Below are 19,811 nucleotides of genomic sequence, written 5' to 3' on the forward strand. Positions count from 1 at the left end.
CTCTAGTTTAGTAATGTGTTAGTGTACGAATAATAGATCTAATCCAAAGCCTGGGACTATTGCAGTGTGAATTAAAATTGTAAAATGCAGTTTAAAAGAAAGGTAGTGGTATATAGGAATCTTCATGTATTTGTTTAATACTGTTGTTGTTTATGTATCTTAATACCTTGGTAATGGCATACTGCTGCATGTGATCCCAAAGGACTGGTCGATTGTAATATATGCAGCCTTTTTCTTGCTCTTACTTCTTCTTTTCATAGTACTAAACTCTGTTCTTCCTCTCAGTTTGATTTTTTGAGGGATGCTGGACCTTGTGGTTAGTTCAAAGTTGGACATTGCTCATCACTGTGTGAAACCTGTTATTTTATTTATTTTTTTGGCCAATGACCAATCCAAGACATCTTGCACTCCTTTCCACTGAAGTCCAAGCCTCTCCACTATCATTTACGTACACAGATATTTGTCTTCAACGTATGAAGGTTTTAGACTGTCCCCTCCAGCTGTTTACCAGTCTTTACTTGGATATTTGACAAAGCTGCAAGCATCTTGAAAGCTTTTTTTATTCTTATTGTCTACAATCAGTCATCAACAATCATTGCTTTAGGAAGCAAATGGAGGAGACCACTGTTACTGAATTAATATGAGTTTATATATATATATATATATATATATATATATATATATATATATGAACAATATGGAATCCATTCAGGACTCAAGTTTTTTGTCATCTTTTGAACTCTCAGTTTGAATCATAGTGACAATGTGTGTCAGATCCAGGCTTTGTGTTAGAATGTCAAGGAGTTCTTCATCTTTCTGGATGCCATCCATGAATTCCTCAAGAGACAACTCACCTATAAGTAAAAAAAATGTGTGTATGTCAGTCTCTAGGCAGTTCACTGTCAGCTGAAACAGGGACAGTGACACCCGTGGGAGTCTGGTGACATCAGCACCACTAGACATCACCTGAATCTTCTGCATATTGAAGATAAAAGGCATTGTAATCTAAGGCAAGCCTTACTGGTTGAGCTCATCATATTTACAATATTTCTAGGTAATTAATGGATAGGGTAACATGTAAGCAGATGGGGCTTGGCTGTATTATTTTACTGATAGTTAACCACCTCCAGAACTGTGTAAGTAATTAGAGAAGGTTTCATAAAACAAAGAATACAGATAATAAGGCATTGCAATGCTCAGAAATAGGTGAAAGTACAGCATCAATCTATCTAACTATGCTTTTTTAGAACCAAGTCAGAGTGTATTAAGAAATTATATTCCTTTCATTTAGACACCATTACTCTGAAAAAATAAGATTTTTTTTTCAAAAGATAATTGTACATTTTTGCAAATAAAAATGAACCAAATTTAAATCTGCACAAACATTATAGGGCAGTCCATTGGAGATGTATTTAGTATTATGGCCTCACAGTACCAGAACATCAGATTTCCATTGGCCTGGGCACTGCCTTTGTGGAGTTTGAATGTTCTCTCTGTGCTATGCAGTTCCCTTTCACATCTCAAAGAATTGCAGGTTAGGTTATTTAGTGGCTGTAAACCTGCTCAGTTTTGACTGTGCAAGGACTTGTATGGGGGTTAGTGTTCCTTGTGATGGACTGTTGCCTTAACTAATGTTAGATTCTGTCTTGTGTTTGATGCAGCCGGTCTAAACTGTCACTCCCCTTGACAATGTACTGAATAAAGTGGGTTTGTGGACTGGTCTTCTGTCTAGGAGTGGATCCTGCCTCATGTCTGATGTTGTTAGGACAGGCTTTAACTCCTCCTAAGCCTAAACTGCAACAGTTTCAATAATAGATAGATGGATGGATGGAAAATTAATAACTTAATAACTGTGCCAGATCAACTTGGAAATTAGGTTGTAGGTGATGAAAAGTTAATTGAACGAAAAAACTAGGCATTTATACTTATCTTCGTAACACTTGTAGGATTCATGGTTTTATTCTTCCTTTTTATATAGTGAATTAATTGACCCTGTGTGAGCGTGACAGTGGGGTTGTGTGTGATTTGGCTCTGTAATGGCATAGCACCGTTGTCCAGGGTTGGTTTCTGCTTTATTCCCAATGCTGTTGGAAGTGGATCCTGAATTGGATGAACCTAGCACAGGGACCAATTTTAAATGGTCACTTAACTTAATAAGCACTCAACGTATAACACTGTAAAAAATACACTTCAATAATAACGGTTCAGTGTGTAATGTGTGTGTGAGTGAGCATAATCTCTAATGGACTGGTGAACCACCCTCTGTTAGAAATAGCAAATTCAGAAAGTAAATAAACAATCCCTTTAAATGAGGTTCACAAATTTATAAAGGCACAGATTTCCTATACAGTTACATACCGTCTCCGTTAATATCAATTTTGTCAAACACCATGTTTGTAAACTGCTCTGCTGTCATTTCATGGTTGCAACCATTTATGGCCCGAATTGCCTGGAAAGTTAACACAAAATAAAAATAAATATTAATAAAAATGTGATTTTTGTACACGCTAACAATATAACATCCATCATTAATTTTATTAATAGGGTGTGCTACCCATGCTCAGAACATTAGGATTGATTTAAATTATGTCCACATGGAAATACTGCTTACCACACAGAAAGCAAAAATATCTGACTTAGAAGAAAAAAAAAGTTATGACTTCTAACAAGAACATTTCTTCCCTCAACATTAAGCCAAAAATCAGGTCAAAAGGGTCTGACATTTGTATTTAAGTGGATGCAAAGGAGAGGGGATCAAGAGAAAACATTTCTGATGACAAGTATATTTTTCCAGATATCATTGTGTGTGTGATCAGGTAATGAGGTGGTAAACCAAGGCTACGTCACAATAGTACATTTTCATTTTGGAAAATGGTCTTTAGAGTTGTACAATGCAGGCTCGGTGTTGCAATGTAGAAGAGTGAAAACAGAGTGATTTGTTCTTGCTTATTACGTCGCCCTTCCCTGATTAGATCCTGCTCATATACAACATCTCATTCCCTGATTGGTCACCCTTCATGGAAGAAAACCATATTTCAACAGAGCTGATAGAGAGGAATTGTTTTCCATGATGCTTGTTGTGTTGCTTACCTGTATGCATCTAAATTGTGTTGTGTACAGTTTGAATGCTGCATACACATGCAAAAGGCAAATCATTTTTTGGTTGCTCCAGTTTTGCCATAAATCCCGTGGCTGGTGGCATTACCATTCCTTCAGCTTTTTTTTTCTGCCCATGAGCACATGCCCAGTGTAGGTGAACATTTAAAATCTCAATTTTTGGCCAATTTAGTACGGAGGGAGAACCCTTTTGTAAATGCTGTAACACTAATGATCATTTTTATTTAAAAACACTGGTTTTAAAAGACAACATAATCATGTGGACATAGCCAATAACTAGAAAGTGCCATATAGGACAGGAGCAGTAATCACCATGATCGGAACTCTTTAGGGTGAAGCAACACTAGACGTGCAGCTCCTCAGATTTAACAGAGGAGTAAGGTGTATGGAAAAGGGCATCAGGATTTTAGTTACTCATCTACAGGTAGAAGTTTAAAGGACCAAGGGGGTGAGCCAAGAGCTAGTAAGATTGTTACTGAAGAAGGATAGGACCTGAAAAGGAAGTGTGGATTAAGTGGAATTTTAAGGTGTGATTGATTATGAGATCTGTAAGAATAGAGCCTCTATCTAGTTAGATGACTGTGGTGTAGCAATTTTGTGTGCTAGATTAATCCACTTTGGGTCTACTCCTATAAATAACTCTGCATTGAGCCTTTGGATAAATACAACAATTTTGGGGCTCTTTTGGCCACTTTCATTCCAAGTTATACAGTAGTGTCCTTGAGGTTTTCAATCACACTGTATGTATCCAGTACAAAGTAAAATAGACCCTAAAGCATTTAAGTTTCAGAAATAGACAGTTGCAGACTGTACAGCTGGAGACAGGTATGCTTACCTTGATGATGTTTAGCAGCTCACCCCGGTCAATACAGCCATTGCCATCAATATCATACAACTTGAAATACCATCGTAGCTTCTGCTCTACTTTCCCCTTCAGGACCAGGCTGAGTGCTGCCACATACTCCATGAAATCAATGTAGCCATCCTGTAAAATAAGATATTTCTTTGATTGACGTGGTTCTGTTCTGGACAGGAGAAACATATTTCATTTTAGTATTGGAGAGTGTTCTTCATGAGAAGATTTTGTGGGATGCACCAGCACAGAAGGCAACTATCATGGCTGGTGAAGATGAGAAGGCCAAAGTTCACCACCATCAAATTTGTTGGTTGAGAGTCTTTTATCTAGAGAAACTATAACCAGTTAGTATGTATTCAAGATAGTTGTTCATTTGTTGAGTGCAGATTTAGACGGTTTACAATGTTACGTTTATACATGCATGCACATGCACCCAATAGCTAATCTATTAGGTACACCTGATTGTTGATACAAATAAACTTCTCCACCAAAAAGCCAATTATGTGGCTGCAATTCAATATATATGGCAAGCAGAAATATCCAAGAAGTTTATTTGTTGTTCAACTAACCATTGTAATGGGAAAGAAACACTGATCACAATATGACTGTTGCTTTCAGATGTGATTATACTTTAATTTCCAGAACAGCTGCCCTCATGATATTTTCATTCATTATAGTCTCTAAAGGTAACAGAAAATGGTAAAATAAAAATAAATATGTAGTTAACCAGAATTCTATGGCTAATAATGATTTCTTATTTAGATAGTTCAGGGGATAACAGCCAAAATAAGTGTACTTAGAAGAAAGGCTACAAATCCGAAAAACTAACAACTTTTTACAACAGTGCTGTGCAGAAGTTGACTTTGAATCAGGCAGCTATACATTGAGCTCCACTTCTGTCACCTAAGAATAGGAAGATGAGGCTACAATGGGCTATCACTAATACAAGTTGACTGAAGATTGTCAAATGTTGCCTAGTCTTATTTGTCACTCTGTTGTGTCATACAAAAGCTAGAGTAGTATTTGCTATAAATTTCACAAATCTATCTATCTATCTATCTATCTATCTATGGGCTATCTATCTATCTATCTATCTATCTATCTATCTATCTATCTACAGTGCATCTGGAAAGTATTCACAGCGCATCACTTTTTCCACATTTTGTTATGTTACAGCCTTATTCCAAAATGGATTAAATAATTTTTTTTCCTCAGAATTCTACACACAACACCCCATAATGACAACGTGAAAAAAGTTTACTTGAGTTTTTTGCAAATTTATTAAATGTAAAAAGAAATTGAGAAAGTACATTTAGAAATATTTTCTAAAAAATCATTGTAAAACACAAAAAAGGATAAACAACATTTATTTTATGCAGCATGTTTTTTAATGTGCTACTTTATCACACATAAAAATTCCTGGGAAGGCTCTTTTTCACATTTCATTTAAAAAGTGTTCAAAAAACAAAGTTTTATTCTTAAATAGCAAGAAATATCAATTTTATAGCACTGAGTAATACCAATGAAAATCCTTTTATGGCTTGTTAATGCACCTGAACTAAGGCATTCAGCGTTGGAATAAGCAAGTCCAGAAACTGGATGGATTGATGAACTGATGAGTCAAACAGAAACTGTCAAAATCCCTTTTTATATAGCAGTTTCAATTTCATATTTCAGGTAAGAATCTCTGTACTTTTTTGGATGTTGTTTTAAATGTGTAAAAGGAAGCTGAGTTATGTTCCTTTTTTTAAAACATATCCAAAAATGAAAAATTCCTCATTGATAATGCTGTACAGATACATAGACATTTGTCCGTACCTTGAGGAGCCAACTGGGGTGGCTTTATTGGGCCTTTTGCTGGAAGGGCCACATAAGGTGCTGCATTTTATTCTTTCTTTCTAAACATTATTCAAATTAAAATTTCAAATTCCCATATCTATAGATATCCCGTTATCATATGACCACATTTGAAGAAAATCTGTAGTCCCAATCACCAGCATTTAATTGAGTAAGTTTGATTTCGTGGCTTCCTCACGTGTATTTGGTGCCTGTGTTTGTGCAGGGAGAGCTCTGTGCTTGGCCTTGAGCTAAATCTGTTTAAAGAGGACATGCCTGCCTTTTGAGGACACCAGTGAAAATTAAGAGGATGTGCACTGAGGACTGAGGCCAGGAAGTGCTTCTTTTCTCAAAGAGCTATGGGAATCTGGAACAAACTACTGAGACGTGTAGTTTAACACTAAATCTTGACAACCTTTAAGAAGAATCAGAATGAGATATGCGGACAGCTTAGCTATTATTTAAACAAACAGCCTTGATGATCAGAATGGTCTCCTCTTGTTTGTCAAATTTCCTATGTTCTTATGTTTCATGCTGCATGGACTGCTGTGTGATTGTTAAAAAAAAAGTGCTTTCAGTCTGCTAGAAATCCATATAAAGTTCTCAGGAGAGATGCATTTAAATGGTGTTTTTTGCTGTTCTCTTCTACATTGTCGACCTTCTGCTCATTTAATTAGGCTGATGATGCTAAAGTAAGCAACTTATTTGCAGCTGTTTAGTCATACAGACCTGTGGCAACATGAAGATCCAATATTTGAAAAGGCAGGCATTAAAATGTGTCAATAACTCCAAAGTTAAAATTCAATATTTTAATTTAATTTGCCCTTTACCAGGACCATTTTTATGTTCTTTGTGGAAAGGTTGCCTCTGTGAAAGTTAGCAAAATTGGGACAATATATTTTTGGAAATTAATCAGATTTCTTTGTGCATAGGCCCTTTCTATATTTTGTAAAAATTATACCATAAGGATGCTTTTCTTGATAAACAATATAAAAAGTGAACATTTCCTATTATTTGTGCAGAAAAGTATATGTCTATCTGAAAATAAAATTGTAATTTTTAAGCAGTAAGTTTAATTTTACACATATATTATAATACAGGCTCATGTCCATTTAATAGAATAGATTGGTAGAGATAGGAAAGGCACTGTATAGATAGATAGATAGATAGATAGATAGATAGATAGATAGATAGATAGATAGATGGAAGATTGTGGTTCGCTTCCCGGTTCCTCCCTGTGTGGATAGTGCTTTGAGTACTGAGAAAAGCACTATATAAATGTAATGAATTATTATTATTATTATTATTATTATTATTATTATTATTAGATAGAATATACACACACTCTTTGCTCGAAACACACACATCAGAATGACTATAAAGCAAGTAAATGAAAAAGAAAGAAATGCTTATTACAATATTTAATCCAAACTGAAGTTTGCAAACAAATTGAGTATAATGATTGCAGATGCTTTTATGAGATGATTTCTAAACGGAAGCCTTTGTTTTCCCCAAAGTTTCCTAGCATCTCATTGAGTATCTGGGCTTATGGGTCTAATCTGCTTTTCTCAGTCTTTATCCTCATTCTGAGCTCTAAATCCTGATTAAACCAAAATAGCTGAGCCACTTAGAGACTGCAGCCCAGACTTAGGAAAAGGTCAAAGTGAGTTATAGAATATTCAAAGAGGTGCTCTTCAGCCTCTTACTCTTTATTACATAATCAGAGCACGTTAATGGCTTATCCAGATGATCATAGATTTACTGTATTTTGAACTTTTTCCCTTTGAATTTCCATTCTGTCAGAGCAGACTGTTGACTGTTGACTTGAGAGAGTTCAAGAAGATATAATTCTGTCTTGACTAACAGGTTAAGTGTACAACTGAGGTTGTGGAGCTGCAATATCAAGTAGGTTTTATGTACAATATTGGGTTATTCTCTTCTTGGAGGAAGGGCTGGTGCCACCATTAAGGTGAATTAGTAATTTGTCTAGGGTTCAGATCATAAGGGGGGGAAAAACCCAGCTGCACAGGTTAGGGACCGAACAGTCGGTTGGCACACTAATAAGCTTGGCCTAGGGCACTGCCTAGAGGTAATAGCAAAGGACAGAATTAAAACAAAACTGAGTGTCATTATGAACAATGCTTCCCACCCTCTCTCTGACACAGTAGCAATGAGGACCAAACCAATAATTCAGCAGAAGTGTGTCAAAAAAACACCACTGGGGCTCCTTTATAACGACAGCAAAACGTCTGTATAATGCCTCACTGGGACTGTGTCAGATCAGAGCATTTCTTTATTTTGAATTTTCTTGCTTAATAGTCATTCTGATGTGTGTGTTTAGAGCAAAGTGTGTGTGTGTGTGTATTTATTTATTTTATTATTCATCTACCTATTATCATTTATTTATTTAAAGAGCATCTTTAAAAAGCCAAATTTCTCCAAGGGGACAAACAAAGTTGTAAGTAAATATCTATCTATCTATCTATCTATCTATCTATCTATCTATCTATCTATCTATCTATCTATCTATCTATCTATGAAAAAAACAATAATTACAAAAGTTCTACAACTGTGCAGTTTAGGCAAAGTTAAATCAAAGTTTAAATTTTAAGTCCCTAGATGTGGACTTTAGTCTACACCCTCTGCCCCCTGAAATTGAAGTGCTTATTTATTTAAATCTTAATAAGTACACAAAACTAATAATAAATACATAAAATAATTACTGACATTACTAATGAGCCAGGAATGCCTGATACATAGCGCCCATAATGCTTCATCCTAACCTTGACAATGTGCTACCAATGCCACTTTCTTTATCCATCTTCTGTCACTTTCCCTAGCAATCTAAAATTTTAATGGAAAAGCAGATTTATTGTATCTGTCAAAACAAAGTAGTATGATAAATGAAGCCTGAGTATAGTATCTCAACAGCAGTAATGGGCACATAAATGTTGGACTGTCATATTAATGTCTGATTTAATTCCTTTAAATAATAAAATGTATGTCTGAAAGGTTTGGTGTCTCATTTATAACAAAGATCCCGATCCCTTAGGAATAAGGGTTAAGATTGCAGAAAATAAATTTCTATTACTGCATCTGTTTGCTCATAGAAATATTGGCTTTTAAGAGCAGGTAATTCATTCAGCTTCTGTTGTTTGCTCTCCTGTTTTCCTTTCTCATTGTTTGAAAGCAAAGTGTGAATGGTAGATGTCCTCAAGTATTTCTACCTCTTCAGTCCTTCCACTTGATCATCTTTCAAGAAAATCTCAAGTGGCTCTGACAAGCAAAAGCAGTTCACTTATCAGTTTCACCTGAATTAAAGCTAAAACAATGATGATGCTACTGTTCTCATGGTTAGCAATGAGATCTTTTGGTAAGATATTAAATTTAAATATTGATTAATTTTACAAACTGTAGTTTAAAGATTAGCCCTGGTCAATATTAAAATAAATCCAGAACATTTGAGTGCAGTATGGGTGAGATCCCAAAAGGTCCCTACAATGAGTCCCCAGCTCCTTCCTCCTCCTCATCCTGAAAGACTTTGAAAATTAACTAACTAATTCTGTTTGACAAGCTGTTAAAATTTTTAAACCCAGCAGGAGGTTATGGCGAGTAATGACCATACATAATGATAACACCAAAGAGGAGACAAGATTAATTCTTAAAACAAGAATTATAATCAGGTTATAATCAGGTCCTTTGCAAATCCCTCCTTGTGTCTGTACATACTGGATTCTTGTTTCTACCTGTACCTTAGTTTCATTTATTTTTTTGCTACCAACAAGCCTCAGTTTGCATTGGTATTTGTAGGCTTGTTGTCCATTCATCTTACAGTCATATGAAAAAGATTGGGGAACCCATCTCAGCCTGCATAATAATTCACTCTACTGTCAACAAAAAAGATAACAGTGGTATGTCTTTCATTTCCTAGGAACATCTGAGTGCTGGGGTGTTTTCCGAACAAAGATTTTTAGTGAAGCAGTACTTAGTTGTATGAAATTAAATCCAATATGAAAAACTGGCTGTGCAAAAATGTGGGTCCCCTTGTAATTTTGCTGATTTGAATGCATGTAACTGCTCAATACTGATTACTTGCAACACCAAATTGGTTGGATTAGCTCGTTAAGCCTTGAACTTCAAAGACAGGTGTGTCCAATCATGAGGAAAGGTATTTAAGGTGGTCAATTGCAAGTTGTGCTTCCCTTTGACTCTCCTCTGAAGAGTGACAGCATGGGATCCTCGAAACAACTCTCAAAAGATCTGACAACAAAGACTGTTCAGTCTCATGATTTAGGAGAAGGCTACAAAAACTATCTCAGAAGTTTAAACTGTCAGTTTCAACTGTAAGGAATGTAATCAGGAAATGGAAGGCCACAAGCACAGTTGCTGTTAAACCCAGGTCTGGCAGGCCAAGAAAAATACAGGGGCGGCATATGCACAGGACTGTGAGAATGGTTACAGACAACCCACAGATCACCTCCAAAGACCTGCAAGAACATCTTGCTGCAGATGGTGTATCTGTACGTTGTTCTACAATTCAGCACAATTTGCACAAAGAACATCTGTATGGCAGGGTGATGAGGAAGAAGCCCTTTCTGCACTCACGCCACAAACAGAGCTGCTTGTTGTATACAAATGCTCATTTAGACAAGCCAGATTCATTTTGGAACAAAGTGCTTTGGACTGATGAGACAAAAGTTGAGATATTTGGTCATAACAAAAAGCGTTTTGCGTGACGGAAAAAGAACATCGCATTCCAGGAAAACCACCTGCTACCTACTGTCAAATTTGGTGGAGGTTCCATCATACTGTGGGGCTGTGTGGCTAGTTCAGGGACTGGGACTCGGATGAATTCAACCCGATATCAACAAATTCTTCAGGATAATGTTCAAGCATCAGTCACAAAGTTGAAGTTACAAAGGGGTTGGATATTGGAATGGCCGTCACAGTCCCCTGACTTGAATATCATCGAAAATCTATGGGGTGATTTAAAGCAGGCTGTCCATGCTCAGCAGCCATCAAATTTAACTGAACTGGAGAGATTTTGTATGGAAGAATGGTCAAAAATACCTCCATCCAGAATCCAGACACTCATTAAAGGCTATAGGAGGTGTCTAGAGGCTGTTATATTTGCAAAAGGAGGCTCAACTAAGTATTGATGTAATATCTCTGTTGGGGTGCCCAAATCTATGCACCTGTCTAATTTTGTTATGATGCATATTTTCTGTTAATCCAATAAACTTAATGTCACTGCTAAAATACTACTGTTTCCATAAGCCATGTTATATATTAAAAGGAAGTTGCTACTTTGAAAGCTCAGTCAATGATAAACAAAAATCCAAAGAACTAAAAGGGGTTCCCAAACTTTTTCATATGACTGTATAATATGCATACTGCTAATATTGCTTTGTAAAGTTAAAATCATTTGATTGATAGTGTAATGTGCCTCCAGATGTATATAGACACTAATAACTCATAGGACAAGAGAAAAACCTGACAGGGATCATTTAAAGAGGATGCCATTAACACAGGGATCCTCCAAGTGTTAGTGTGGGTAAACAGGGTAGCTAGGGGACAAGGAGATAGCTGAAATACATGACATACCCCACATGAATAAACCTAAAGGAGACAGGTGGACAAAACTGGTTAACAACTCCTGTCTCTACAAATGAGTGGGCTTGGGTGGGCAGTGGTTCTAGAATCCTCATGGCACTGTGCTTTATAGATCATGTGGGCATCTATAAAATTTACCATAGAGTGAGGATGCTTGAGCCAATCTGAGATTAGAAATAGAAGAACGGGATAGGGTAAAGGCTCATGTGGCAGGGATTTAGAGAGAGAAGGTGAGACAGAGAGACACTGGGAAATGAAAAGGACAGTTATCTTATGTTTGGTAGGATGGTTGGTGGAATGTGTAGGACAAGTAGATAGTTTGTTGACTGGATTGACCAGTACAATTAAAAATAAGTAAATTTAACTTTATGTATGAGAAATAGGGATTACTGCCAGACAGATCTCAAGCAAGGTTATATTATCAAAAAACCAAATCATGAAAGCAAAACCAAATCAAAATGATTGAATGATTCTAAAGCTGATTTCTGAAATTCCTTGCTTTGTATTGTTTAAGAAATATTTCCCTTGTGATTATTACATGATTTCTTAATCCAACATTATTCTTAAATTAGAAGGCTGCCATGATGTTCCAAGCCACAGTGTACACACAAACACCCAGAAAAGACAGCCACAGCTTTAGAAACCTCTAAAGACGTTACTGACCGGTGACACATGTAACAAGTTCCTACACCACAATTTACATAAGAAAATTACATGATGATAAATGTATACAGTTAAGGAGCTATACTTCTATTATTACTTTAGTTTGGTACAAATCATTCCTTTTTTATTTCACCAATACTAATTAATGGTCTAACTGTAAATGTTTAGAAGTCAACTTATTCAAATTACACAAAGCATCCATCCATTATCTGAATTCACTTTATTATGACTGGGCGGAAGGTAGGTGAATTATATTCTGATGGTGTCAGTCATACATTTTTGGTAAGTGGGCAGAAACTGAAGTACCATTATTTGTGTAGGTCTTCCATATTCTGCTTTTATTTCACATATTGCAGTTTTCCTCCCATGTCCTCAAAGATGTGGTTATCAGTTTGTTTGGCCCAATGTGAGTGTCAGTGTGTGCATGTATGTTGGGCCATCTTGGAGCTGCCTCCTGACTTGCACTGAGCACTGCCAGGATAGGTTCTGATCCCCTGTGACCCTAAATTGGATTACAAAGGTTTGAGAATGTTATGAAATATTATGAAATAAAAAGGAAACATTGCTGCCATCTAGTGAAAATACATGCGCAGAGTCATGTATGAATTTACCATTCCAAAAACGTATGTACTGATGGCATGAGGACACTGTGGTTTGTAGAGCTTTCTTACACCTCTTGCCCTTGTTAAGCCATTCTCCCTATGTCTGTGTGGATTTTCTCCTGGTGCTTTTGTTTCTTCCTGCACCACAAAGATGTGTGTATTTGGTTGACTGGCAAAATTGAACTTTCCTAGTAGGGTAGGTGTATGCATTGGTTTCTCCTGGCCTGGCTTGTACTCAGTTGGCTGGCAGGACAACGACCTTAAAACTGAAAAACTATACATACTAGCCAAAGTATCAGGAGCTGCTCAGGTATATTTGTAGAATGGGTAATAAAAGAAAGCAAAGGTTTATGTGTTTTTAAATGGTCACCCTGTTATTATTGCTAGTTGTCCCTTTCATCATCCACACTTGCCCTTTCTATCATGTTTCTGCTCTTGTGAGTCAATAATTTGTTAGTTTTGGATCCGATTAGATTCAAGAATTGTGGTTGTACCCATGAATGATGTCATATCTGAGTTTGTCCTGTTAGTTCAAAGTGGACAGTTTGTAGTTGAATGTTTCATTTCCCTTGAGCAAGCAGTTGGCAAAAAACAAACTCTGGGAAACCCAGGGTCAAAAGTCTTTATCCGTATGGTCCCAGAAAGTAATTATGCAAAATGTGGTCTAAATGTGGGTGTAGGGTTGTATAGGGAACATACAGACAGACAAACATTTTATTTCAAATGTATTATCTAATATTTTTTCATCCAAAGTGACAATTATTTGCTATACATTCAGCAAAGAACCCTTAGCCCACCACCATCACAGATGACCACTGAGATGCAAGCAAGTAGAGAGAATGGACTGGGTGACTAGACTGTGCTTCTCCTTGTAGCTTGGAGACATTCCAATAAATACAGAGAATCATCATGGCTTCAAATCCCAGTCCTTCCCCTGTCTGTATGAATTAGAGCCTGGTCCAGATTGGTTTGTATTTTTTCACATTGCTGCCCCAAAATGTCCACTCTCTTTCTCATTTGGATTAAGGGGGTTTCAGAAGAATATCATTATCCTGCCATATTTCTTAAAAATCTCAATACTTTGCTTTTAAAAAACATTTGAACATGAAAAATGAATGTGTTGTCTTTCTTAATAAGCCACTTAATAAAAGAAAACACAGATACTAGCATATAATGTCTTTTAACTAACAAATTCAAGCAGCATGTACAAGATGTAGGAAGACACTTTAAGGGCCATTTCAGTGGTGTTTTCAGCATATGGCAGCAAAAAACTATTTGCCAATTGTAATGAAGTTGTTGGTTTCATAAGGGCATGAGTGCTTTGAGTAGTGAGAAAAGTGCTATATCAATGTAAAAAAATATTATTATTATTATCACCTCTTAGTGCTCACATTCCAGACTCATACCTATCTCAAATGTCTTGTGTGTGGCCCTTACCTGCCATGCTTGTGTCTGTGACCGATATCACCCACAGCCCAAAGACTAAATGGTGAGACTTAATAGACCATTTAGTGGGAAAGTGAAGTTGATAATTGTGGCCTGAAACAGACTATAAAAGATCTAGCTTGCAACCGCTATCCTGTCCCTGACCTAGACTAAGATCTACTAAGGTCCATCCATTCATTTTCCAACCCACTATATCCTAACTACAGGGTCACGGGGGTCTGCTGGAGACAATCCCAGCCAACACAGGGCGCAAGGCAGGAAACAAACCCCAGGCAGGGTGCCAGCCCACCGCAGTGTATTAAGGTCAGGAACTGAATATACATTACACAAGGCAGGCAATAATTCCCAGACAAAAGTACAACAGGGGTTCAAAATTGCTTTCCCTGTGTAGCCCAGGCCAGCCTCTGATTTACAATTTTTCCAGATCTGCCAATCTGTGTGTCATAAAAGCAAAGCACATCATGCCAATCTGTTTGTCTGAGTTCCATGTCCCTTTTTGCTTGTCTGGAAACTCCAACAGCTTGGAAAACTGATGCTAAACGTCTGTGTCAGTGAGCAACACAGAGCAGCTGTCAGACTTCTCCTCATGGTTATCCCAACCATTGATCTCCAGTGTATGTCAGCTGCTCCTCTGTGATTCACAATACACATGGTTAAGAATTTTTGCATTTGGGAGCATGACATTCAAATTACAGGGCTAGGATATATTAAATATTAATAATAATATAATATATTTTAGTTTCATCAAACCATGTTCCCACCCAGGTGCATATATAATCAATCCTCAGAATTCAAGAGAAAGTCTTGAGTGCAAACAAGACGTGACCTGAACCATGGACATGCAGAAACTTAGACACTTGGCTCATGGAATTTGTAATCTGTGCCCACCTTTTCTACTAGAGTTACATGTAAGCTAAGGGAGAACTGGGCAATGTACCAACTATAGACTTTATGTCCTTGGGCGTGACTCTTAGAGATCACACTCTGATCCAATTTGCATCACTAATGCAAATACTTCATCAGTCATCTAGTTAGATTTAGCTTATTCATTATAGATTCTTACTCACTTAGACTCTGTCAGCCCACCAAGTATTGTAGATGGAGATGGAAATCTTATTTGGACTGCAGTTGATGTTCTGTGTCACAAAGAACAGTGGCCTCTGCCCTAGTCTAGTCTTTTATAACCATATAATTAAATATAAATATGTTTATATATCAATTATCTAGAGCCATTTCAGATTTGGAAGACAAGGTCTATGCCAGTAGCACTGGGTGCAATGGCAGTCCATTATAGTATACTGTATTAACCTTAATTATCATTAGCATTATCAGTGGTCTATCAGTCAATTTCTGTTTTGGTCAGTTGACCCCACATGGTTTCTTTCCACTAACCTCAATCCTAAGCATTTCCTAGAGTTAAACCCATTCTTCTCATATTATCGGCAATTACCTTCATCATCATCCACATCATCTTTGCCCTCACACAGGATCCAATTGCCTGCACCTGCTTCACAATGCATCTGATCATGCACCCATCATCCTCTGCTCTTCAAGCCCAAACCAGATGTTGTCCTGTTGTCCTCCACATGTGGAAGAAAATGTTTTTTTTTTTTATATATAATACAAGACTAGTAGACCTACCTGCCTTTAGTTAATTTGACTTAAGTTATGTAAAAATAAGTTACAAACAAGTCTAATATGTTTTACGGGATTCATAAAAGCATGTCCTTGCTTGAAAATCTGCTAAGGACACTAGGTCAAGGCCAGGGTATGCTGTAAGGAATTACGTTTTATTGATTACTTGAAGATTTTAGGGTAATTGGCAGTGTCTTGGCTGCAGGGGATTTGGGAGATATATTTTTATTATTCTTTTGTTTATATTGTCTAATCGCAGATAAAACAAACATGACTTTGATGAACTGGTCAATCGACAGTGTCCTCTTGGTCATTCGCATCTCTTTTCTTTGCATCTTTGCTTCATATTCTGCCTTTTCTCATTCATTCCCTTATTGTCTAAGCCTATTTATTATAACTGATGATTAGGAGCCTTTATTGATATTACTGGATGCATACAAGGATCTAGAAAGGGGCAATTAAGAAAGTGTTCACAAACACTTATCCATACAGGGCCCACTTAGAGTTGCATGTTTGACAGTTTGATTGTATAATAAGCTACATGTTCCTGATTGACCAAACCGAGATGATGTCGTGATTATTAGTCAGAAAGTGCCATCTTAGTACAGTGGATGCAAAAGAGTGCAGAAAGTATATCTCACTGCAAGTCAGCAGCATTGTAGTTCTAATTTCTACCTTGTCCTTCTTACAATTTTTACCTTATTTATGTTTTATTTACAATACATAAAGGAGAATTAACAACAGTATCTAATATTATAATTTGTCTTTTATAGAAATAATATTGTCCCACATAGTCCTAAAAAATGAGAGATATTGGTAACACTTTAGTGTAGGTACTGAAAAAATGCATCTCATGCGTACTCATTTACTCTTATATAACAAGATCTTAACAAACACTTCTTTTGGCCTTCATAACACTTACAACGCAGCAGTAAAGTGTGTATTCACCTCTGTAATGTGACCTACCAACAAAACATCAGAGTGGTCTGAGGTGGCTTACCTGAGACACAGTTCTCTTGAAATTACATATTTAGTGTAAGACCTGTGAATCCTTCACATTAACAAATTATTTTACCATCACGCTAGACTGAACAGAGATGAATAACATGTCTAATAATGTTTAAAAAGAGGTATGAAGACCAAAAGAAGCCTTTGTTAAGGTCTTACCAAGATATTTATACTTTTTAGTCTTATTTCAATGTTTTGTTATACTTTTTTAATTTCACCATCTCTTAACTTTTGCAGGTAGTTATTGGTAACTGTAAAATGACTCGCCTGGGTCACAGCATATAACAAATGTAAAATTGGTTGTGAAATAAAGTGATGATTTATTCATCATCCTTGAGAAGAAAGACATTGAACTTTGTGAAATACACTAAAATGTATTAAACAACTATTAGGATTTTCAAAAAAATCATATAATTCGTGAAAATATTGCATTAAGATGCGTTTTTATGCTGTATTATTTTATTTTCTAGAAATATAATATGATACCAAAGTATATTTATAACATGTTAGGCAATATTCTTAATTTTTCTATATATAAAAATTCAAAAGCACTTGCAAACAGTTTTCCTCCAATATCCTAAATGGTGATCAACGAAGACATGTCACACAAAAAAACCCAGGTTTCAGGTCTTTCAACATGGCTGAAAAGCTGTTGTTCAAACAATCCTCAGTGTCCGGATGCCTGAATAAATAGACCAAGAAGGCCAGCTGCATCATGGAACTGACATTTGACTCAGTAGAAACCATGGCAGGAATGAGAAAGACAGCAAAATTATAACCCATTATGACTCATGCTGCACATCTTCTTTAAGATATTTTCTCCTTGAGTACCTTTAGTGACCAGCTCATTTCATCACACTGTTCTCTGGAATCTATCTATCTATCTATCTATCTATCTATCTATCTATCTATCTATCTATCTATCTATCTATCTATCTATCTATCTATCTATCTATCTATCTATCTATCCAATAATATAATACTAGAATCTTAGGTTCAATTTTTTTACAAACCTCTCTGTCTTTTACTTTGAACTTTTCTTGCTGATAGGTACATTTTAGTCTCTTTTGACTGTATCGCCTACTTTACAGTTCTTTCCAAGCATATCATTTCTTTTCAGACCATCTTATATAGAGAAGAACAGTCACCGCTTACCTTATTCATGTCAAATGTCTCAAACATCTGTTCGACATATGCAGTGGCAGCTGGTGAGAGGTTTTTCAGTCCAAAAAACTGTTTGAACTCATAGAGGGTCAGTTGTCCAGAGGGGCATTCTGTCATGAACTTCTTGTACCACTGGTGGATCTCGCAGGCGGTGAGCTCTTCAATGGTCGATCCATTGCCTCCCATTGTTAAATACTAAGTGAACCACTCAAATGAAGCCGACACCTTGTGCGAAGTGTGCGCACTCAAGGAGTAAAGCAAGAGCTCAATGACCTAAGATGAAGCAACTCCACAAAATGCTTTTCTGTCTGCCTTAAAGATAGAGATCTAAAAAGGGAAACATCCCTGAACTCTGCTTACTTATCCCATCAATACCTTGTAGATGAAAAAAGTCCCCCACCTCCTGCTTACCTGGGATATTTGAACCACGTCAAAGCTTTCGGCAGCCAATCCACATCCACCATATGTCATGATTTGCAAATAAATAGAGGAATTTCTGTTTTTTTTCCGCTCTGGCTTTCCAATTATAGCTCTGTTGGATAAAAAAAGAAAGTCGATAGGATTAAAGAGACTGCAAAGCAAAGATTATTTTTAGTTCTGCAAATCCAGTAATCCATTATTACGTGGCATATTCAACATTCACTGTGGTGAAAAAAAAATGTTGCAAGTGTTACAAAAATGTTTACAGTTGACTGTTGAGCATTCAGCCAAATAGTAATGAAGGGTCAGTGAGCAGAAATAAAGGTAGAGAAAATCAAGTGGCAATGAAGGTGTAATTCTGCATGATACATAATAAGAAACAAAAGAAAGTAAGAAAGAAAGAAAGAAAGAAAGAAAGAAAGAAAGAAAGAAAGAAAGAAAGAAAGAAAGAATTATTGGTCCTCAGAATTCAACAATTCAATTCCAAGGTCTTCTCAGATTACCAACATCTTCATCCTTCCCCCAAAATCCATGCGTGGGTCTATGGTTCAACAGTAAACCATGAGAGCCATCCTAAAAGTATCTGTACTTTCATCACTATAGTTTAATATGACATCCTCAGACTTGCAGCTGCTGTCCTAATTGACTGCTCAATCTCATAATCCCTTCTGCTTTCACTTTTGTAGGATTTCCCAGGGAATTTATAATAAGATCTCCACCACAAACAGCTGACCTCCCTTCACCTTAAAATATACAGAAATGTCTTTTCTAGGAGAGAAGACCATGACCTCATATTTGGGTGTGCTGGCTCTTACTCCACTCTCACAACATTGGTTAAAGATGTAGAGGAGGTCATATTCACAAATTAGTGGAGATACCACTTTCAACTCTCAGAACTGGGATCCTCTTCAAACGTTTGCTATGTGTCTATATCCTTTCCATGAAAGTCAGGATTTGTATTGGAGATATGACACCTTGCAACCTCAAATGAAAACCAAAAATGTACTCTGCTTATGTCACACATGTATGTATAAAATGGTACTGACTGTAAGCCTTAGCAGTATATATTTTATAAGCCATTTCTGAGTGTATGGCCAAATCAACAAACCAGATTTGTGTTATGCAGTTCATTATGACTCTCTGTGTGTGATTGGTTAAATTCTGTTGTTAATCTTTATCTAATTATGTACTGGTTTAAGTAAGGTGTTATTGACATTAACACAAGATTCCTACTTGAATGTCTAACACAAAGTATTAACTGTACTATAAAGGGTATAGTTAGGAGTGAAAGAGCTCAATAGTTCTTAAGATCAATTTTAAAAGTCCATCGGTTTACATCGTCAAGATGACTAAGTATCATGATTAGGCAGATACACTGCATAGTTCTATGACAAATATGTTATAAGATTTTTTCAGTTAAGAAGGACATAAGTTTTGAGGTAAGGTATTTA

General features: G+C 36.5%; 1 protein-coding gene across 2 annotated transcripts in view; it reads right to left on the reverse strand.

Annotated features, from left to right (window-relative positions):
* Window positions 1-630: 630 nt before the first annotated feature.
* The window catches only part of LOC120525909 (guanylyl cyclase-activating protein 1-like), a 34,528-nt gene continuing 15,347 nt past the window's right edge, over window positions 631-19,811 (reverse strand). The window contains exons 2-5 of one of the 2 annotated variants that reach the window (XM_039748591.1): window positions 18,352-18,472; window positions 3,953-4,102; window positions 2,359-2,449; window positions 631-854 (exon numbers count right to left, since the gene is read on the reverse strand). In XM_039748591.1, the coding sequence (XP_039604525.1) occupies window positions 709-854; window positions 2,359-2,449; window positions 3,953-4,102; window positions 18,352-18,472 (508 nt within the window). In that variant the 3' untranslated portion in view covers window positions 631-708. Of the gene's footprint in view, window positions 855-2,358; window positions 2,450-3,952; window positions 4,103-17,931; window positions 18,127-18,351; window positions 18,473-19,811 lie in introns of those variants that run through there. The other variant, XM_039748590.1, reaches the window with a different exon arrangement.

The sequence above is a fragment of the Polypterus senegalus genome, chromosome 3 (genome assembly GCF_016835505.1).
Source record: "Polypterus senegalus isolate Bchr_013 chromosome 3, ASM1683550v1, whole genome shotgun sequence".
Taxonomy (NCBI): domain Eukaryota; kingdom Metazoa; phylum Chordata; class Cladistia; order Polypteriformes; family Polypteridae; genus Polypterus; species Polypterus senegalus.